Source organism: Crocuta crocuta, unplaced genomic scaffold (assembly GCF_008692635.1).
Source record: "Crocuta crocuta isolate KB4526 unplaced genomic scaffold, BGI_CrCroc_1.0 scaffold164, whole genome shotgun sequence".
Classification (NCBI taxonomy): domain Eukaryota; kingdom Metazoa; phylum Chordata; class Mammalia; order Carnivora; family Hyaenidae; genus Crocuta; species Crocuta crocuta.
In genome coordinates, this window is record NW_027530016.1 from 2,388,714 (window position 1) to 2,412,286 (window position 23,573).

The 23,573-nt window shown below is 37.2% G+C and overlaps 1 protein-coding gene across 2 annotated transcripts in view; it reads left to right on the forward strand.

The window, feature by feature from the left end:
- Window positions 1-23,573, forward strand: part of SOS1 (SOS Ras/Rac guanine nucleotide exchange factor 1) — a 72,365-nt gene that overhangs the window by 42,798 nt on the left and 5,994 nt on the right. For both annotated transcript variants that reach the window (XM_077764240.1, XM_077764241.1), the window contains exons 10-19: window positions 540-621; window positions 1,383-1,505; window positions 1,809-1,912; window positions 3,074-3,296; window positions 4,393-4,512; window positions 9,684-9,846; window positions 10,323-10,440; window positions 18,556-18,728; window positions 18,939-19,055; window positions 20,537-20,801. In XM_077764240.1, coding sequence (XP_077620366.1) covers window positions 540-621; window positions 1,383-1,505; window positions 1,809-1,912; window positions 3,074-3,296; window positions 4,393-4,512; window positions 9,684-9,846; window positions 10,323-10,440; window positions 18,556-18,728; window positions 18,939-19,055; window positions 20,537-20,801 — 1,488 coding nt within the window. The remainder of the gene's footprint in view (window positions 1-539; window positions 622-1,382; window positions 1,506-1,808; window positions 1,913-3,073; window positions 3,297-4,392; window positions 4,513-9,683; window positions 9,847-10,322; window positions 10,441-18,555; window positions 18,729-18,938; window positions 19,056-20,536; window positions 20,802-23,573) is intronic.

Sequence of the window (23,573 nt, forward strand, 5' to 3'; positions counted from 1 at the left end):
CCTCTAGCAAATAAAATCATTTAGAAACTGTGTTTAACTTAACCCACATTATAATATCCAGTTTCTAGTTGTATGCTCTGTTAACATGATTGAAAGAAATCTAGATAACCAATCCTAGATAGACTACTCTGGATGTCAGAAGAAGTACTGGGTTCTTGCTGTGGCCTTTCTCTGCATGAGAGAGAGAAACCAACCAGAGATGCTGGGAGAGCCAGGTAGCAGGTGGGAGCTTGTTTACATGCTCTTTGCCTTTCTGCCCTTTGCCTTCCTGCAGCTGATGAGGAGGTGAAGTTCAGCTAGTCAGAGTATACAGAGGCCAAGAAATAAGTGGTTGTAAACTCCTAGTATCAATGGTTTTGCCACTGATTTAGGAAGTGCTCAAGCTAGCATTTTGTTATGAAGTCCAAAGCACTCTGTGTGGTCAAAACATTCGGGAATTTCAAAACAGACTGTTTTCATCTCTTTTGAAAATGTTAATAATAGCTTTAATCATTCTGAATCACAGGTTTTAATAAGATATTTTTCCTTTTTCTTCTTAGATCCCAATTTTGTTCGGACATTTCTTACAACATACAGATCCTTTTGTAAACCTCAAGAACTACTGAGTCTTATAATAGAAAGGTCTGTTAATGTAAAATGTGTAAATTCTTTTTTTAAAGAAAGAGATTGAGCTAAGATCCTACATGTTTCTCAGAAATGAATTGTATGAACTTTACATTGTAGTCCAGATCTCTTAGATGACCATTTATTTTATCATAATCTTTTAGTTTTGATTATTAAAGTATAAAAATAAGCATTGTTTTTTACATGGTTAACTCAGTTTGTGAAAGTTCATATTTATGGAATGAGACAAGTTAAAGAACTAAATAAAAATGTATATTTTAGACTCTGGAAATTTAAATTTTGATGATTTAAATGTTCTAAACAGAATTTTTCAAATATACCACATGTTGAATACAATGGAGCTTATCAGTGAACAAATACTATAATCAAGAAAAGTGTTTCAGCCACCCAAAGAGCAATCTACTTTTTAAGGAGTGACCCTTAAGGGTAAAGTTTTATGTTAGCTGATTGAGTGACTACACGGTCAAAAGTAAAGATCAGTCCCAAAAGTTTATAACCACATTTATTTTTTAGACTTTGCATGTGTTCTTTATTCTTAGCTGTTTCTGGTTTTTTTATATTGGCAAGTATTAATTTTTTTTTAATTAATATAAGATCAGGAGAAGTCTTTACTTGTTTTCACTGATATATACATATGTCTTTAGTAATTTTTTACAGCGCTCTCTTGATTGTGCTGACTAGTGAAAAGGTTTGTAGTTTTCTATTTGAATAATTTGATATTATTAGTATTCTCATTAGCTTATTCTCTTTTGTGTTAGGTTTGAAATTCCAGAGCCTGAGCCAACAGAAGCTGATCGCATAGCTATAGAGAATGGAGATCAACCCTTGAGTGCAGAACTAAAAAGGTTTAGAAAAGAATATATACAGCCTGTACAACTGCGGTAAGCAGTAATTAAATAACTGAAGGAATTAAGTCTTGCTAAACTTTGGTCTCAGAACTGACATAGATAAGGATCTTTCCCAAGCAAGAAGGAGTTAACGAGTAAAATGAGTGAAATAAAAAGCAATTATCAGAAATTATTATATTGGTCTTAATTAACATAGAATTTTAAAGTGGTAAGCCACTTATAAAATTATTTAATTTGGTAAGAATTACTCTGTTTTAATTTATATGATTCATTGTGCTAAACATTCATATCTGAGTTCCCATGTAATTCAGTTATTCTTCTGTGTTAATGCCATAGAGTATTAAATGTATGTCGGCATTGGGTAGAGCACCATTTCTATGATTTTGAAAGAGACGCAGATCTTTTGCAGCGAATGGAAGAATTTATTGGAACAGTAAGAGGTATGGCTTTTTATAAGTGGCTAGTTTTATTTGTAATAAAAGTATCAATATGGTGACTGTCAATTGATGTCATTGTTCAGTGTTGTTAAGAGTTGTTTATATTTATAAGTGGCAGCATAACCATTTGAAAATTAAAAATTTTCATCAAACAACATTTTGACCTCCAGATTGCTCAGTCATAACCCTGTTGACCCAGTGTATTTTCATTTAGTAAGTCTACTTACTGGATCATTTTGGAATTGGGTAGAAAAAAATCTCAGTTTATGCTTGCTTTCCTCTTATCTGAAGGTGTGTGTACCAGAGGACAGTTAGGAACCGGTGTGCCGTTGTAGCACCACTGATGGAGACTGACTGGGCCCCGATGAGGCGGGCAGTGCATGCATCAGAGAGGCAGCAGAGCAGATTGAGCCGAGAGCCAAGAAACAGGAGTTCTGTTCTGAACACTGCCACTCGCCCGATACAGGACTTTAGGCCAAACCACTTTGATTCCTTAGACTTGGGTTTCCTCATCAGTAACATAAGGAGTAAGGCTTGATGTTTCCAAAGTCCCACCTCTAGTATTAAAGACTCTGTGACCGTATAGGTCTAAGAAGGACCTGGACAAACTTGGTTCTAATCTCCCTTGTGCACTCTACATGAGAATCAGAAAATAAAGAGTTAAATAATGGTACTTTCATGCAGATTACAAAACAAAGCCATGTCAAAACCTCATACTACAATGAAGGGATGGATCTCTGGCACTGTTTGTTTATAAAATGCATATTAAGAAGATTAACAGTGTGAACGTGTATTGTCTATCCTTATAAGTCTCGTGTGTGAAAGAGATATCTTATGGAGAATTATAATATTTTGAACTGCAGTTCAGAACAGTAAATGTGAAAAATGTCTATGAATAAATTACTTTCTAATTTTATTTAGAAAGGATGTGGAAGAATATATACCAGACGATTAGCAGCAGTTACCCATGTGAAGAAGAATGAGATTAGGATAAGGAATAGGGAAATAGTAAAGAGGAACTTCTGTTTTTTTATTTTGATTATTTGAACTTTGAAATAGCAAATATATATTCAACTATCACTTGTATGACTTTAAAATATTTTAAAAGAACAAAATATTGAGTAAAAAGTATTTAATTGTTATTTAAAATGTAATGTATTTCAGGTAAAGCAATGAAAAAATGGGTTGAATCCATCACTAAAATAATCCAAAGGAAAAAAATTGCAAGAGACAATGGACCAGGTCATAATATTACATTTCAGAGCTCACCTCCCACAGTCGAGTGGCATATAAGCAGGCCTGGACACATAGAGACTTTTGACCTGCTCACCTTACACCCAATAGAAATTGCTCGACAACTCACTTTACTTGAATCAGATCTATATCGGTACGTAATTTGACATTCAAGCTGAAAAATCATTTCGAAGGAGTTAAGTTTTTAAACGAAATACTGTTTTCTGCCTTGTAGGAACGTTGTAAGACATACATGAGCTAGTATGTGGAGCAGATAGTAGTAATAAAGCCTGAGGTATAGAAGGCCTCCCCTTCTCTCACTCCTCGCTGGGAAAGTGCAGCACAGCGTCTGGCTTTACCAGTTGCTGGCTTGGTGTGCTTGGGCAACTAACCTTCTTGTGTACCTTCTATCCCTCTGTCCCTTAGCTTCCTCAAGATTGAAACGGGGCTAATAATAGTACCTACTTTTGAGGCTGTTGTGAGACTGAAAACAGTCAGTATATAGTATACAGTGTTTAGCCCAGCACGAAGGAAGGGTGCAGTAAGTTAGCTATTGCCCTTGTACTTGTAAACTTAAGTCATGGCCTGTCACAGCCTTTTTTAGTTTTTCTACACTGATAGAACTACTGTCTCAAAAAAAAAAAAAATGTCCATTTTTTTGTTACTCCATTTTGAATGGGGACTGGTTAGAATTGCAAACTTTTAAAATAACTAAGAAAAAAAGGAACTAAATTTATAGATCTCCTCCCACCCCAAAGATCATCACTATCCTCAAGAACCAATATTAGAATCTATTTATTTTTTCCCAGGACCTTTTTGTGGTAGGGTTCCCTCCTCCTTTAAAGGAAAAAAAAAAATTTCTGAATTACAGTGATTACTATATCCTCACTGAATTGATTATTATAACAGATTTCATTATTTAAAAGAATATCCCCAATTGTCATCCTAATTTGTTAAATACTCTTTGTGAGTGCTGGGAAAGATAAAATGAAAAACTCTCAATGTTGCCCGAAGCAAAATGCTACTATAAAGCAATAATAAAAGTACACAGATAGACACATAAAAGTATTTTTTTAATCTATAGAAAAAGACACATAATTATAATTTGTTGTGTTACCTGGCTTTCATAAACCTTTCTGTTGGTGTAAAAACAAAAGGTTTATATGGGAGTTTTATTTACCTCATTTATGTAATAAAACAGTACGCTAAAGGGAAAAGGATCATGGAGAATTATGTCTTGATGATTTCAGAGCTGTACAGCCATCAGAATTAGTTGGGAGTGTGTGGACGAAAGAAGACAAAGAAATTAATTCTCCTAATCTTCTAAAAATGATCCGGCACACCACCAACCTCACTCTGTGGTTTGAGAAGTAAGTATTACTGGCTCTCTCGCATTTCATAGCAGTCGCTATTATGATTTTAAATGCAATTCTGTTTTTATATGTCGTGTTCATTTTTTGTTCTCCGTTCCTCCTTTCTTTCGCACTGAATACCTACCTAATATAGCATTTTTATTTCATTAATTATTTTTTTCATTATATATTTTGAGGGGTTTTTTTAGTGAATGCTTTAAGGTTTACCATAGACAGCTTATCAGAATCAGCTTCAGCTTTCTACTAGCTTTAATCCAGTGATGGAAGTGTTCCTCCTGTATAGCTCTGTTCCCCGTCTCCCTCTGGTGCTATTGTCATAGGTATTACATATAATTAATGATGCAAATCTAACAATACATGTAACAATTACTGCTTTGCCATTTGTTATTTTCTTAGCCCGTTACAGCGTTGCTCTCCCCCACCTCCTTTGTGTAGTTATTGGCAATATATTCTATATGTATATCTTATAGGCCCAACAATACATTACATACACATTATTTTATACAGTTGCTTTTTAAGTCAGTTAAGAGCAGCAATGAGACAGAAATAGGCACTTGTCGTGTCTCCTGTAATCACATAGTTACTTTTACCGGCATTCTTTGTTTTCGTGGGCTGGTGTTAGCATCTGGGGTTCTTTGCCTTTAGCCTGAAGAACTTCCATTAGTATTTCTCATATGGTGGGTTTGCTGGCAACAAATTCTCTTAGTTTCTGTTTACCTGGGAAAGTCTTTAATTTGCCTTCATTTTTGAACAAAGCTCTATCTCCAAGTCAACTAATTATTTCTTCTGGTAGTTCAAATGTATTGAGCCCCTTTAGTAAGTTTATTTAACTATTGTATTTTTCAGTTTGAGATTCCAGTTATTACTGCTGTGTCTTTTCCAATATTTTCTGCTGCACGTTGTCATATCTTCCTTTACGTTTTAAATCATGCCTTCTTTCCTTTAGTTCTGTGAACATATTCATACTGGGTACTTTGAAATCTTTTTCTGTTAAATCTGACATCTGATCCCTCTCACAGGCAGTGATTGTTCTCTGCTTTTTTTTTGTTTCCCTGGTGAATGGGTCACACAGTAGTCCCGCCTTTATCCACAGAGGACCCCCAGTGGATGCCTGAAACCACGGATAGTAGCAAGCCCCTTACACTGTTTTTTATTGTTCATTACTAACTAATCGTAGAACCGTGAGGACAGTATAATAAAGGTATGTGAGTGTGGTCTCGCTCTCAAAATATCTTCCTGTTCTGTACTCACCCTTCTTGTGATGACGTGAGCTGAGAAAAGGCCTAACGGTGAGATGGAGCGAGGTGAATGACTTAGGCAGTGTGACATAGCGGCACGCTACTACATGACCTTCTTATGACACTCAAAAGGAAGATCCTCTGTGGGACCATGGTTGACTGCTGGGTAGCTGAAACTGGGGAAAACAAAACAGCAGATGAGGGGAGACTACTGTACTTTGTTGTTTCTTTGCATGCCGGGTAATTCTTTGCTGGAAACTTGCCGTTGTAGCAACTTGTGAGTCCTGCCACTCCTACCCCCCACCGCCCAGAGCTCGTTATTGTTAGTGCTTGTTCTTTTAGTGACTAGCTGGATGACTCGTGTGAAGCCTGTCCCCCAGCTCCCTCTACACTATGATGTTAAGCTGAGAAGTTCCTCTTCTGAGTGGTACTGACTTGGGTGTGTCCACCTTCACCCCAAGAAGGCAGCAGGAGAGGTAGTGCTTTCTTTCACTCCTTTCTTGACCACATCCGGCTGTTAAACTATTAATTGCCAGCTGATTGCTGTTGTTTTCAGCAATTTCCCTAGTGGTATAAATTGCTCTGCAAACTAATCCAATCAAATTGTGACTCCTTTTAAGGAATGGTTTCTTGGGTTTCTAGTATTTGTTCTGACTCTTGGAAGGCTCCCCCCAGGTTATTCCTAGTTCTCTCCTGGAAACTCATCAGCCAACAGTTGTTCGATCCATAAATCTTCCCATTGCCCTGCACCACAACCTTCACTGGTTTTCTTTTCTTTCTTTTTTTTTTGAGAGAGACAGACACTCAGAGGATCTGAAGAAGGCTCCATGCTGAGAGCAGTAAACACAATGAGGCTCAAACTCACCAACCATGAGATTATGATCTGAGCCAAGTCAGATGCTCAACGGACTGAGCCACCTAGGCGCCCCCTTCCCTGTTCTTGGGAGCAGCTTTAGGTTTAAACTTCTCCACAGTGTGTTGCAAGTGACAAGAGAGTGGGAGCCATTTGAGCCTGTACTCTTGAGCTGGGGATGAGGGCAAGCTTCCCTGAAACATGGCTGCTCTAGGAATTGAGTGCTTGGTTGGGGGCAGTGTGTCACCTCTCCTGACACGGAATCACCGCCTTGGGAACCGGGGAGAGGCCATCTCCCCGGCATTCTCAGTGTGCCACATTCAGGCGGGAGCCTCTGTTCCACTTCTCAGCTACACTCACCAGGGATTTAGCCTCAGCCACTGCCAGCTGGGGACTGGAAATGCTGAAGTCCTTGTCCTCCCAAGAAGGAAGCCCTCCAGCCGCGAGCTGGGTAGACAGGGAGGCCTGCGTTCTCAGCTGCAGCTCAGAGTCCCGAGTAGACTCTTCCCTCCGACTGCCTGAGGTTCTCTGGGAGGAAGGAGCGGGCAGGCTTGGTTCAAAGGCCATAAATTCTTGCCTCTCTTACTGAATGTTTGTAGATTTTCCTGAATAGATGTTACTTCATTTGCCATTTGCTCTTAGAGCCATTTCCAGAGACTTTAAATTTTGGGGGGGGGGGGGGTTTTTTNTAATTATATATGATTATATATATAATTTTCACCAGTTTCATTGAGGAGTGGGTAAGCAGACCTGCTTATATTGTCATGTTGGCAATCTAGAATCTCGATGCAGTTTTATAGTTGGGGCCATAGATTAGCATTTTATATGTTGGCCATATTTTTTTTTTTTTTGAGTAAAAACAATATGATTATTTGACTAACATTTATAAGAGTGAGGTGAGGTTCCTATTGGAATTATCAGAACTAGAGTCCAGTCACATAGGAAATGAGTAGAACCTACGCTAGAATGTGGATAAAGACTGAAAAGCAATTACTAAAGAGAAGTAAACATTCTACATCACTTATTTTATTATTTCTTAGCCTCTGAGAAGTAAAATTTTATAATTTGCCCTCGAAATGTTGCTTCCTGATTTCTTCATTATCAAAGCAGAAGACCTTTTCTATCATAATAATTAAAATTTATGTCTGTAAAGGAGAAACATAACTGATAAAACAGACCATTTTCATTTGTCCTGTTTTTTTAACAGATGACTGAAAAGGCCATCTCCTGCACTTTTTCCTTTTTCTTTAAATTACTGTAAGAACATTTAACATGACAGGTACTCTATTAACAGATTTTTCCCACTGTGCAATATAGTATTGTTGTATAATGTTGTATAGCGGATCTCTAGGATTTATTGGTCTTGCATAACTGAACTTTTAATACATGCTAATTGGCAACTGCCTATTTTCCCCTCCCCCCAGGTCCTGGCAATCACCATTCTATGCTTCTATAATTGTTACTGTTTTAGATACCTCATATATGTAGAATCATGCAGTATTCATCCTTCTGTGACTGGCTTATTTCACTCAGAATAATGTCTTCACTGTTCCTCAATGTTGACACACATTGCAGGATTGTCTTCTCTCTTAAGGCTGAGTAATACTCCATTGTGTGTATATGCCACATTTTCTTTATCCATTCATCCAAAGATGGGCATTTGGGTTGTTTCCACATCTTGGCTATTGTGAACAAACACTGCAGCGAACAGGGAGTGCTAATATTTCTTTGAGACCCTGCTTTTGAACAAATAACCAAAAGTGGGATTGGTGGATCAGTCATACGATAGCTCTATTTTTAATTTTTGAGGAACGTCCACACGTGGCTGTACCATTTGCATTCCCCCCACCAGCAGTATACAAGGGTTCCAACCTCTGCCTTTTCAGTGTGAGAGATTCTCATTCATTTGCTACAGTGGCTCGTAGCCCTGGATGTATGTTAGAGTTAGAGTCACCTATGGATAAATCACCCCAGACCTACCTGGTTGTTACAGAAACTCCGTAGGTGATGGCAATTTGTAGATCTAGGTAATGTCAACTGAAATAGTCAAATACAAGATGTAAATATATTATACTTGTATTATACCTCTTTAATTGTCCAGCTAACTAATTAGCTAGTAATGATATATTTGTAGAGATCTAGCTAATGCTTTAAGCCTGTTATGTTTAATTTGATAGCAAGGCGAATTTATTTTGATAGTTTTGCAACAGTTTTTTTTCTTAGTGTCAGGCTGTCCTCATCGGAGAATAATGTAATTTTCCCCTTTACAAGTTTAAAAATGTTTAATTTTGATTTATATTTGTTTTCTCTTATGTGTATTCTGTTTTTCTTAGATTATACTTTATTTTACAGCATTAAATCCAAGTTTAAAATGCCTTTTTCTTTTCTGGTGATTATTATATTTAAAATTCTCTCTAATTTTAGAGAGTAAATGCTCACTGAGGAATTTTCTCTTTTTGAGCTTAGTGTGCTTCCTTTTAGCTATTTATTGGTATGTTAGCTATATACCTTCCAAGGATTCTCGGTATTTAAACGTAAAGTGTTTTTGAGGCTTTTTCTTTATTAGTAATTTAAAAAATTTTATTCTTAATTATGGTAAAATACTTCATTGACTTTTTAACATCACAGTGTTTTTCTGAAGAGCTGTTCCTAGAAACGTAGCTAATTATTTCTATACATCAAAGAAAGAAACATGATTACTAAAATCTTGAGGTGAAGAATAGGAGACCCAGAATTCTTGAGTTCCAGAATAAATTCCCCTAGGACACACCCACATCCCAAAGAGCAGCAGATGGTCAACAAGATGTTAGACTCACCAGTTAATTCTAATACAGCAGGACAGTGACTGACTGGAAGGCTCTGTCGGTGTGAAAACCAGTGAAGAGCAGCTTGCCTGACTGGAGCTGCCTTGCCGCCCAGTCTCCTGCTATTTACCTGTCGTTCTGAACACAGATTCTCCAGGGTTACTCGATAACTGCACCCACCTCTACATTATTTTATTTACTAAATTCCTTAGAGCATATCATATCTTTGTTGGGAAAACTACAGATAATTCATTTTTTGTCTTTAATTCCCAGATGTATTGTAGAAACTGAAAACTTAGAAGAAAGAGTAGCTGTGGTGAGTCGAATAATTGAGATTCTACAAGTCTTTCAAGAGCTGAATAATTTCAATGGTGTCCTTGAGGTTGTCAGTGCTATGAACTCATCACCTGTTTACAGACTAGACCATACATTTGAGGTAGGTTCGTCTAGGCATTTTGTACATGAAGAATCAAGATTCTAACAATCATGATCTTTGTTAAGTGCCTCATCTGTCTTCTCAGTGACAGTTTAAAAGATGGAATTGTTCAATTTTGTATTGAACTGGCTGCAGTTTTTAAATTAGGCCTTCTTGTTGAAATGCATTCACAGGTCATAGCCTATGTGAGAAGAAGAAAAACCTTTCAGCATTTAATGTATATATAGTACACAAATGCTCTCGTAATTGTGTAAGGAATGGCAAGATAAACTGGATTTCACTCGCACACCACACTCGTCTTTCAGTTTGTTCTGGGGTCCATGAAGATAGTCTCTTAACGAGGTTATTATCATTCTTAGAATCAAACTGATACCATTGTGTTTGGACTTTATTCTTAGCCTGGCATTTTGGGGCAAAACCTGTGATTCTTTTTGTAAACTTAATACTAATTTTTTTTTTTTTTTTTTTTACTGTAGCAAATACCAAGTCGCCAAAAGAAAATTTTAGAAGAAGCTCATGAATTAAGTGAAGATCACTATAAGAAATATCTGGCAAAACTCAGGTCAATTAATCCACCATGTGTGCCTTTCTTTGGTAAGCATTTCTTGACTTTTTCTTGCGTTTCTGGATAAAACAAGATACTCATTTCATTAAATGACTGAATGTACATATGTGTAATAAATATAACAGCAGAAAATACTTAGTAAATACCTAGAACCTGAATCACTTTAGAATGTTACTCTATTAGGACTTTTTAAGGTCACACTGAACATATACATTCCATTTTTTTAATTTCCATCTGGGGCAGCTATTTTATATCATTTAATGCTTATTTGTGCTTTTATATTCATAGAAATCTTTTTTGTTGAATTTTGATGAACCGAACACTCTACAGAAGAGGTGTATGGCCTTGGTCGTTTATATTTATAATCACATTTCTTGTAAACAGTTTCACATAGCTAAGAATCATACTACGTGCATCCTTGAACACACACCTTATACATCAAAATTTTACCTGCCATTTTTTCTTTCTTCTCACCAGACGAAGGAAGTGCCCTTTCCTTCCTTTTAAGGCTAAAACATGTACCATCCAAATCTTCACTCTTCATATAGGTTCCTCTGTCTTATTCCATCATTTATTTCCTATGCTTCATATCTTCAATATCTCTTTTACAACTAGTTTTTGTTCTTCTGTTTGTATATATGCTCTGATCATTCTTCCTCTGAATGCTTACAAATATTATGATCTCTATTACACATTTTATGATTTAGGTTTTTTAGTATGTGATATATTTTCTTCTAGCCATTTCCTCATCTGTAGCTATATATTTTCCATATAGCTTTAAGTTATACTGCACATCATATTGTCCTGATATTCTTTCAGTTAATATATCATACAGTTATCACAAAAGCCAGTTTTTGTTCAGGCTTTATAACCAACCACTTTTGTATTTATTTCTCCTCTTTTTGCTATGCACATTGTATATAGTCATAATTATATGATGACATGTACACATTATTATATACTTTTTTAACTTGCCATGTCTTAAACATATTGTCGTGTTTTATTAGTCTTCATAATAGCATTTAAAATGACTACATAATAGTCCCTACAGTTGGTATAACAGTTTATTTAACTGTTACTCTATGGTTGGATATATAGTTTCCAGCTTTTTTGCTTTCCTAAATGTTAGAATCAACATCTTCATATTTATACCTTTTCTCTATATTTGAGAATACTTTCTTGAGCTAGATAACAAATCCAGCTAGATATTTTATATCTAGCTGGGAATTTCTTGAGCTAGATATTTTACCAATCTACCTTTTTATTTTTACTCTTTGATATTCGGTATTTTAAAATTCTGTAATCTGCCCATCTTTCCCATTATATTGTTCTTGTTTCTGACCTTAGAAAGCTCTTCCAGTCTAACGATTTAATATTTCAATGATATTTTCTTCTAGCTTTATGATGTGACTTCTAAAATCGTATTTAAGTCTTTAATCAAGTCTCTTTTAGATATCATATGAAGTCTTCAAATTTTTTCTCCACTAAATTGTTTATTTGTTGACCCAAGTGTATTCAGTAATTTTCTTTATCCCCATTTATATATCGTACCTCCTCCTTTAATAAATATTGTTTCCCATTAACTTATTATACTAGTGCCCCAGTTTTAATGACTGGCACTTTATAATCTGTGATTCTCAGCCAGGGGTAATTTTTGCCTCCTAGGGAACCTTTAGCAATGTCAAGAGACATTCATTATTATTTTAATTGGAAGGTGCTGGAGGCTTCTAGGGGAATAGGAGGGCAGGAATGTTGCTAACATCACACAGTGCACAGGACAGGCCCTGATGACAATGAATTATCCAGTCCGAAAGGTCAATAATGCCAAGGCTGAGAAACCTTGCTTTATAGTGTTTTCAAAAATGATCAAGTTGGTTTGGCAATGCCGCTTCAGTCTTTTCTTTGCCAATTTTGTCTCTTTATTTTTCCAAATGCACTTTATAATGGGAGAGGATGTAATTCCCCAAAATACAGTTGGAATAGCCTATCAATTAATTAGGAAAGAACATTGATGATAGATCCTTTTGGTTGTGAATGGTGTTCATTTTTTAATAGTCAATTACTCTTAATTCTAAAAATTTTTTTAATGTTTATTTATTTTTGAGAGAGGGAGAGACAGCACAAGTAAGGCAGGGGCAGAGAAAGGAGACACAGAATCCAAAGCAGGCTCCAGGCTTCAGGCTGTCAGCACAGAGCCTGATGTGGGGCTCAAAGTAGACACTTAGCTAACTGACTGATTCTAAGAATTTTTAATTTCCTTGGATTTTTCTAAATATTTTATCATGTCTCTTCCTTTAGCCTTATTTCTGTGTTGTGCCTTATAGCATCGGTCACACCTTCCCACACAAAAATTAAACAATAATGACAAATATAAGTAGCTCTGTTTTCATCTCAGCTTCAGCGGGAATAGGTGTAATTCTGCTCTTTGCTTGATAAGATGCTTTTTGTTATGTTAAAGTTTCTTTTCATAGTTATCTTCTGTGCTTTTGTTAGCAGTGTACATTTACTTTTATAAATAGTTGCCATCTTAGAGAAACAGGGTTTTGTTGTTTAGCAAATTAAAATTATAGATTTACTAATACCAAACTTTACTATTTGCTGACATTAAAACTTATTTATTCATGGTAGATTGATCTTTTAAATACACAGATGAATTTTATTTAGGATTTTTGTATCCATCTACAGAAACGAGACTGAATTGTGATTTTTTTTCTTTTGGTGTTGTATTTATCAGCTTTTGTTATTATGGTTATATTTACTTTGTAACGTGAGTTAAGTAGCTTTCTATCTTACTCTATTCTGGAATATTCATGAAATGATCTAGCCTTTAAACTTTGAAATATTCCAATAGAAAAACCCTCTGGGCCTGGAATCTTTTGTAGGATGTAATTCTGTAGTAACATTTTCATTTCTTCCTTAGTTTTTTTCTGTTTCTATTTTCTGATATACAATTGTCTAATTTCATTATTTTTAAAATACTAGTATTCAGTTAATAGCTACAAAAACATTTTTTAAATTGTTCTTATATGCAATACATTTTTCCCATTTCTGTTTTTATTTGTTTTACTTTACTTTTTACTTCAAAAAGATAAAATCTTAATTACTCTATGATTTTGTTTGTTTTTAATTTTTTTAATGTTTATTTATTTTTGAGAGAGAGACAGAGACAAAGCGTGAGCAGTGGAAGGGGAGAGAGAGAGGGAGACACAGAATCTGAAACAGGCTCCAGACTAGACTCTGAGCTGTCAGCACAGAGCCCAACGCAGGGCTTGAACCCATGAGATCACGACCTGAGCCAAAGTCAGACGCTTAACCGACCGAGCCACCAGGCACCCCATCTGATTTTGTTTTTTATATCATGTATTACTTTTTATCATTACTAATTTACTATATTCCTGATAACTTTTTGCCCCCTGCATTCTTGATAAAGCTGTTGAGTTCATTTATTTTCTCTTTCTGGTAAAATATTTTCTTTTTAATTATAAAAGCACAGATTCAGTCAGATTTAATTTTAAAAGTGGAATGTATCTTACATAAGATCTTTTAAGTTAGAAATGTTATACCTATCTGGGCACTACAGAAGATGCACAGACCTTCCACAGCTCATAGAGGAGAGAGTGTAAAGACAGTTTTGATAAGGAGTTAAGAAACAATTCAAAAATAGTTTACAAAAAGAGAATCAAGAGCCAGATGCATTTAAAGTCTATGTATTTTAAGCGTGGTATGGCGCCAGTTCATACAGGGGACCTGGGTGGGCCTGATGTTCATTTCATTCAGTCTGTCAACAAGTATTTCTTGAGTACCTGTGAAGTACCAGGGACTATGTCAGGTGCTTAGAAAAAGCGAAAAATACGTAGTCCCTCATTGTGTTCACTGAGCTTACAGTCACACTACTTGTGATACCCTACTGCTTCTGCTACAAAGAGGCGAAAAGAAATGTCAGGGCCCGTTCACCCAACTTCACTGTTTGGCCCCTGCGACCCCATCACCCCAGTCAGTGAGCATTTATTCACACAGACGGAACTCGCTCAAGTACTCTCTCTCTCAGATGTATGAAGTACCATAACTGATCTTCATAATATATTGTTAAGAGAAGAAGCTTCAGACCTGTATTTAGAGTATGATTCTGTCGTGTTTTAAAGTTGGCCATGTGATCTGGTGAGTGGACACAAACATGCAGGTAGCTTGATGGGTACGGACAGCCCACCTGCCAGCTCGTTGCCCGTTTCTGCCTGTCTTCCTGCTTGTTGAGCCTCTTCTCTTCTAAGGGAGGACCTCTCAGCTGTCCCTGCTCCGTCCTGCTCTAGGAAGATTTTTGCTGTTCCTAGGTTTTCAGTTCATAGGATTAGCCAAACAGCTTTCCATGGTTCTGACGAGAGGGTAAAGCCAGATAGTATTGCTACTTCTTAATTCTATCTCTTCTATATGGTGGTTTGTAGAAACTCCTTCCAGATTCTTATCCTTAATTCTGGACACTGGTTTTTTGGATTTTTTTCCCCTCTGTGGGAGGACCAGTGGTAGTATCTGACGCTTTTACTTCCTCTGTCATCTTACCAGAATTCTCATTAGGGTCTTTTGCTGGTGCTACACATTTACAGAATGAAAGTTAGGCAACTACTTCCAAGGCTATCCTAGACTATGGGTCCATATCCCAATTTTTCTCCATACAACAAAGTGTTCTACTCGGAGGTAAAGTAGATATATATATAGGCAAACTAACATTTCCTCTAAGGTAAAAGAATGTAGATTCTTCCTTCAACCAAGCCCCGCCTCTCTTCTCAAACCTCCAAGCCTGGAGCATCGCTTTTCCTTTCGTACAGTCCTAGTTTTGTGTCCTCCTCCTTTTTCTTGTCAATCTGCTTCGTCTCCACTCCTGTTTCCAGCCATTTTAGAACTGACTGTATGTCTCTTGCATCCTGATCTATTCTTCAACTGCTTTCTCTTCTATTCTGAAATAATGTGTTTCTTTTTATTCACTCAGAAACATTGTTGAATGTCTCTATGTGCCAGGCCCAGGGCTACGTGTCATGAATCAAGAGACAAAATACAGTCTTTGCTCAATAAGCTCTCTTGAAAGAGCAGAAAAATAAATTACAATAATACTGTAGTATTACTGTAATTTATGTAATACTGCATCACAGAAATGTGTAGGTTGAAGTATGAACAAAGTGCTATGGGAACCTAGAACCCTGAGGAGCCACTTTTTCCTGGAAAGGCTGGGAAAGGCATTCGCAAAAACATGAAACCTCACCCCTCTCCATTATTTATGTATTATATAATGCTTTGCTTTCCCTCTCCCCAGACAGCTGTCACCAGAGCAAGGTATATATAAAATCATCTATTGGAAAAAAGTAAGCTTTAACGGTATATAATATTCAGGTCTTTGTATACATTTGTACCAAATTTTTTATTCAAAAATTTATATAGGCACTGAGTGTTATGTGGAAACTAATTTGACAATAAACTATTTAAAAAAAAAAAAAATTTATATAGGGGGAGCAGGGGAGGGAGAGAGAGAGGATCCATGCTTAAACATTTGCTGCTGAAGGAAGTGTATGATCAACAAAATTTGGACACCCCCTCTTTGATCACTTGTTCTCCTTTTAACTAGACATTAACATGTCGTAAAAGAATTTCCAGATTTTATCCTGAGCTCTTTTAAAATGCTACTTGTAAGCATTTTCACAACTGCATTCAAGTAAACTTGAAATACATATAACTTCCCGTAACTTATTATCCTCCATGTTTCCAGTGACAGTCATTACACCACCACCCATTCAGTCACTCGGGCACAAAGCTGAGTCTTCTTTCTTCGCCCTCACCCAGTTGTTGTGGAGTCTAGCCCTTAAGTAGTTGTACACTCCACTCTATCCCTGTAGACTCTAAGATAGTGCTCATTATCTCACCAGGACTACATTCATCCTGCTAACTGATCATCCTGCTTCTCGTCTTAACTCCTCCTAACCCATCTATAGCTTCATAGTCCAACCAGAATAATCCTTCTAGAATGCAAAGATGCTAATAATGTCCTAACTATTGAATAAAAATTAAGCTCTTTAAAAAAGGCACTTCATGATCCAATCCAGGTGCTTCTACCCACAAACTCTTCACAGTTGGGCCATCAATGTGTGACCAGTATGGAAAGTTGATAACAGCTGTCCTTAAATATGTATATTGTATGGGCATGTTCTTCAGACTGAACATTAAGCTAAGTGCGTCATGCAACTTAGCGTAGTGGAGAATATGACTGGCTGCAAGTAAAAGAGCCAAGTGACAGGCAGATGTGGAAAATAAAAAGCCTGTGCATATTAGAACACATGGTAAATTTGAGTACAATCAAGAGTAGTCTAGGTGCTAGGAAATAGCCAACTAATGCACCTAAAAACTGGATACTTTATAGAACCAAACAGGCATTGATGTCTGTCATGTTTCATTACTGCTGACTTATTCACTGAGTTTGAGTCATTTATCTTTTCAAGAATGTGGCCAAATATTCTAGTAGTTGAAAGTATGCCTCTACCACAAAAGCTTTTAGACCCACTTGACTAGGATGAGAACCTAAGTACCAGTTACTTTGTTCGCTCCCCTCCCCGCCTGTGCACAACCTGCAGGGACGGAGGGCCAGAACTACCGATGCCTCACCCACATCCGTCCTTGTCGCCTGCACCCTTCCTGCGCCCACACACCAGACCCCTGTGCTCTCGCCGTACTAACCAGCACGCCGTCTCTGAGTGTGCCTTCTCAGCTTCCTCGCAAACCGGCACCTTCGTACACATTGCTGCTTCGCCTAGAACGCCCTTCCATCTTACTCTGTTCATTCAAATTCGCTTCATTGTTTGAGACTTTTTAGGCATCACTTCATCTGTGATGCTTTTTCTATTCGCACCGACTCAAGGCAGAGTTAGGCACACCTCCTCAACGCCCCACAGCATCTTATGTGTTAATCTAATATAGCACTAATCAAATTATACTGTAGCCCACGTTCAAACCTTTGAACTCCTTGAGATCAGCAACTGTGTGTCTTGTTCATCTTTGTATCTGCAGTACCTAATCCAGCGCTGGGCATACAGTGGAAACTCAGTACTGTGTACTGAGTGAATGAACTCAGGTACTCATACATACCCTTTTCTTTCCCCAAAGCATCACAGTCAGTACTTTAGGGGGAAAAAAAGAAGCCTAAGAGAACAGGGCACGAATAGCAACAATAGCATCAACAATCACCACCATAGCTAATTACACATTTACTTCAGTCAGACCTTATTCTAAGCCTGTACATAAATTTACTCACTTATTTCTCACAGCAACCCTGCTATCCTCATTTTACAGATGAGAAAACCAAGGCACAGAGAAGTTAAGCAACTTGCACAAGACCACACAAGTAGAGAGCAGCAGGGTTGGCTCCAGAACGTTTATGCTAGAACAGAAAGGACCTAAGGTGCCCCTGGAACCAGAGGGCTGAGTAAAGACTGACAGCGCCTGTTATCTGGTTCCTTCTCCGTCTCACCCAGTGCACAGCCCGCAGTGATGTGGAAACTGGAGCTCAATTTCGACATTGCCACTAATTCTAAAAGTGCTGAAGACCAGAGTAGAAATAGATGACATGCAGTACTGGGTTTGCTAGGCTTGCAGAGCCTTCCACAGTCCCATGAGTAAGCCTATCCAGATGGTACCACCTCCGAATTACAAGTCCTTAGCAACCTTTGAAGCAGCAGAAAGTATGAATCTCTGAATTTGATGTTTTCCCCTTTGGCCAGAAATAGGTATTATTAAGTGATGGGTTATTCTTCAAATTCCTTTAACAGAACAGTGACTTAGGTCAAATACTATGTAGTTTTGGAGGTATGGAGAATTGGGTAGTCCTCCTGATAAAGCTCTTAAATTTTTTTAAACTTGGTTTCCCTTTTTCTTGGGTCACAGGAGAATTTGATACTTATAAAAACATTTCTCTTGATATTTAGTTAGCTAGTTGTTTTTCATAGGATGGAAATCTGTGCCTTAAGTCTTTGGTTATGGTGCTTGATGGTACAACGTACATATGTATTGTACACGTACATATGATTGTACGTATGCCTACAGTTACTGACAAAAAAAAAAACTAGCTGGTTCCTTTTTTATCCTTGAAATAATTTCATTATATCTTCTAGGAATTTATCTAACTAATATCTTGAAAACAGAAGAAGGCAACCCTGAGGTCCTAAAAAGGCATGGAAAAGAGCTTATAAACTTTAGCAAAAGGAGGAAAGTAGCAGAAATAACAGGAGAGATCCAGCAGTACCAAAATCAGCCTTATTGTTTACGAGTAGAATCAGATATCAAAGTAAGTTGAATTATTTGAGGATACATCTTTCTAATTAAGTTTATAAACCGGCTGATGAAAGACAGGTTTATTTCAGAGAAGAGATAAAGGAAAATAAAACTAAAAATAACTCAAATTCTTTTGTTAAATGTTTTCTGAAGTTGTTTTTGTGAATGTCAAACTGCATTTAAAATATTTAATATTAATAACTGTTTATTTCTTTGCATTTAGAGGTTCTTTGAAAATTTGAATCCAATGGGAAATAGCATGGAAAAAGAATTTACAGATTATCTTTTCAACAAATCTCTAGAAATAGAACCACGAAACCCTAAGCCTCTCCCAAGATTTGTAAGCATACACGTATTTATGTTTCTTTCATATTTGTATATATTTTGCAGTTGTCTGTATCTGGTGGTACCATCACCACCATATGTGTTGTAAAGATTAGTTTTCCATAGGGCATTCAGGGATGATGTGCACATGCAATGGATAGAAGTAATGAATAAATGCTTAATGCATATGCTCAGGAATATTCCATTTGATTGCAGATAAGTGAGCAGTAATATTATCTGAATAAATCCTGATAGATAAAGAAATTAGGCAAATACTTTTTTTAAGTAAAAATTTTATCCAAGATTTCCTTTAAGAGTGGGAAATTGGATTAATTTATACTAATTCATTTATAATAAATGTGTTTATGACTTTTTTCTAAAGTAATGACTTATGAAAACTTTGAACTATGAATCATTAGCGATAATAACAACAAGCTTGGTTAAAGATACTTTTGGGGGGAAAATAAAGTTTCCATTGTTTTTTTTGTTTTGTTTTTTAATTTTTTTTTTTTAATGTTTTATTTATTTCTAGGAGAGAGAGAGAGACAGCGTGAGCAGGGGAGGGTCAGAGAGAGAGGGAGTCACAGACTGAAACAGGCTCCAGGCTCTGAGCCGGCAGTCAGCACAGAGCCCGACGTGGGGCTCGAACCCACGAACCGCGAGATCATGACCTAAGCCAAAGTCGGACGCTTAACCGACTAAGCCACCCAGGCGCCCCTCCATTGTTTTTTTTACCTGCCAGTGCCTGGCCAACTTAATGTTTAGTACCATTGCCTTACTGATCTGAACATAATCTCTCTTGTTAAGAAGAAAGTAAAAATGTCAATTAGTAAATATAATCCTAAGTAACCAAGATAAATTTCAAAGTATCTGTGAACTAAAGCTTATGCCATTACCTCACAAGAAAATTTCTCAAGGCCTAAAGCAGTTTTTCAAAAGATGGAAACAGAAAATTGGAAATAGCTGTGTAGTCTTGCTCCAAAGAGGCTTGCTAATAGCACTCTGTAAGAAAATTTCACAAAACTAACATATACACACACAGATGAAAACTCAAGCAATTTAATGCATGTGTAGATAGCTCCACCGATTCCAGCATCACAGTGTTACAGCATAGCAACGTGCCGTAACTCATAATAATGTTCCTGGCTTGGCCAGCCAGGGTAAATTAGTTCAGCAGGGTCTATTTAAAAAGCCAGAGAAATCTACAACATACCTGAGAAAGACTTCCGTTCAAAAATATTAAGATAACAAATAGTCTGGTATTTTTATGACTAAGACTCGGCTATTTAAAGAAATTCATTGCCTAATATTTTAGGTAGCCAAGGCTTTGTGGAAATGGGATGTTAATATTTTAACTTGGACACTTTAGTTGTAATCATTATTTAACGTCTTTAATGGTTTTCCTAGATATTAGTTGAGTTTCACCAGGCATATATAGAAAAGCCTTCCTTTCTGTTACGGTGCTTTAAATCCTNGTTTCTTTTAATATCTTGACAGCCAAAAAAGTACAGCTACCCCCTAAAATCTCCTGGGGTTCGCCCATCAAACCCCAGACCGGGCACCATGAGGCACCCCACGCCACTGCAGCAGGAGCCGAGGAAAATCAGTTACAGCAGGATCCCGGAGAGTGAGACAGAAAGCACAGCGTCTGCACCAAACTCTCCAAGGACACCCCTGACACCTCCTCCTGCTTCTGCTGCTTCCAGTGCCACAGATGTTTGCAGCGTGTTTGATTCTGATCATTCGAGCCCTTTTCACTCAAGTAGGTGCTAAAGTTTTAAGTGCTTAAAAGTAGTTGTTAGTATTCTGTGTGCTAGCGGTAATAAAGAATCTGTGTGACTTTTTTATTTTTCGTAAATTTATACACAAATACCATTCCAAAAGATACTATTGTAAAAATATAAAGCAAATTTTGAACTCCAGCAACTTACAATTTTTTTAAAAACCTGTTGGAATTGCTCTCTTTAAATTTATTATACTTTACTGAAAGGACTGGTGATGGTAAATTGGCAATTTAAACTTGATTTGAGTATTTGTTTTCAGTTGGTGAATTTAAAATGGCATCCCTCATATCCAGAGCAAACAAAGATAACTCCTGAAATCTGCAAGGATTTTCAGGACGATGCTTTAAATGCTGCCTCCAAAATTATTATCTTTGAATAGTGCTCCGTACATCATTCCCTTTCCACAAAACTCTGTAGTTTCAAGTTTTGCAGCAAGTATCAAATTCAGACTCCTCCTTAACTCTCAGTCAGCACCATCCGGCGGACGATGTATGGTGCCCACTAATACACTGCCTGTGCTTTCCAGCCCAGCCGTACAGATCTCAGACTGTATACTATCGCTCATTCCTTTATTTCTCGATCAATGTCGTCTAACAGAAGTAGAATGTGACTTCACATCCGTACTTCACATGTTCTACAGCCACATTTAAAAATGCAAAAAGAATTAGGTGAAATTAACGTGATTAATATATTTTATTTAACTCAGTGTATGCAAATGTCATTTCAGCACGAAGTCAGTATGAAAAGTTATTGAGACATTTTACATTCTTTTTTTTGTTCTAAATAGTCAAAATCCCGTATGCATTTTACACTTACTTTACTCAGTTCAGACCAGCCACATTCACATGTTTAATCCACACATGGCTAGTGGCCACCAAACTGTACTTGCTCAGTGCCAGCCCTGTGAAGAGGCTACCTTTCATATGTGGGTCACCCTGCTTCCACTAATTTTCTAAGCAATTCCATGTGGAGCTTTAAAGCTCTAAGAATGCACAACATTTTTCCATTTGTTCAGTATTAAATCCAAATTTGAATCCTATCACCTTTGACCCTCTCACAGCCACTTGCACATGTTTTTCCCATTGGCTGTCTCAGCTCAATGTACAGACCAAGTTCAACCCTAGAATCTAATAGCACAGAATCCAGTCCTGAGAGACAGCATGTCATTATAGTGGGGAAGAGGTCGTGAAGCAGGTGACCTAGGAGTTAGGAATCAGAGGATCTAACTTTTTAACAAATACCAACTTAAAATTATTCTTTGAAAGTATATTATTTTGAGATATGGTCCAGAATCCTACTTATTTATTCCTGTGTTGTGCATACATTTGTAATTACCCAGAAGTTTGTCTGGTCTTTTGACCACCTACAGTGTGTTTGTTTTGAGAATTACTACACTTGGCTTTACTGGCTTCTGGGGGTCATGGAGTCACGTTATATACATAGTACGTTATCATATTTTTGAGAAGTTCAAATAAATACCGGGTAAAAAAAATATTCCCACTTATTTTCCCCAGTCCTCTAAAGCTAAGGAATAAAACCAGCACTTTTTGCAGTATACCCAACCTAAAATCATTATTTCTTCTGTCCCATATAACTGTTTGCAGGGGTTTTTTTCTTGAAGCAGATAGCTAGTCTGTATTATAAAATTCCCACATAAGTGATTATTGAAATCACGCAAAAGCTATCAATTGCACATTCTAGCTACAAATGGAAGAGGTGGGGAAACGGGAGATAATCTCTCTACTAGTTCCCTACTAGTAGCTGAATCTTTACCATAACTAGTCAGAGGGGAAGAGGGATCATCTTGGAAGGCAGGGGTCTGGAGCAGCGCTCTGCCGTGTGTGTTAGTGGAACAGGATTAAATAGCTGGACAAGTGGAGAAGCCACTGTTCCAGGAGTTAGGCTTTGTAATCTTATTCGCTTTGGGAGTTTTCTCAATTTCACTTTCTTTGTGATAAAGAAAATACCTATTACTGTCGCTCTTGGTAGAAACTGAAAATAAATGATTTTGAAATGTAAACACCCAGCAAAGTCTGAAACCACCTGTGGGCTCAGTTAGTTGCTTACTTAACACTTACCGTGGCCTGTGTGTAGTAAAGGTCCTTGCCTGCTGTCGACCTCACTTCTGCTTAGCAGATCTGCTGGCACCGTGGAGGCCACCACCTTGCCCACTGTGTTGCCACCCCAGAGTGAATTCCCACTTCCTCAGGGCCTGGCAGGAAAGAGCTGCCGTGCCTACATTCTTATGTCATCTGAACACCTGCCACTTGATACAGAACAGCAGAAAGTTCCATTGCCCAAGTTTTTCAAACAGCAAAGTATGACTAGAATTTTTGATCAGTTATAATAGTACTGTTTTGCTTCTTATAGTTTTGTCTTTCAAAATAACTTACTTTAAAACCATAACTAACTATTCAGCCAGTGTCCGTTGCGTATCTCACTCCTTGCCCAGCACTCCTACATCACATTTTCTTTGATAAAGCTTATAATCTTACTGAGTGATGAAAAAGAATCATGCTTCAAAGGCAATCACAGTTCAGCGCTTTGACCATTGTTAAATGCTGTGGTTCTCTTTGTGTTAGGTTTATTTTTCACTCTCAGTAAGATCGCGAACTTTACCAGAGAAGATATGTAAGGGCTTAGCAAAATGCTAAATGAGTGGTGAAGACATGATGCTGTGGAGGTTTACAAAAAAGATGACCCCAAATGGGCAAGACCGGTCACATAAAGCTTTGTGGTGAGGACAGAGA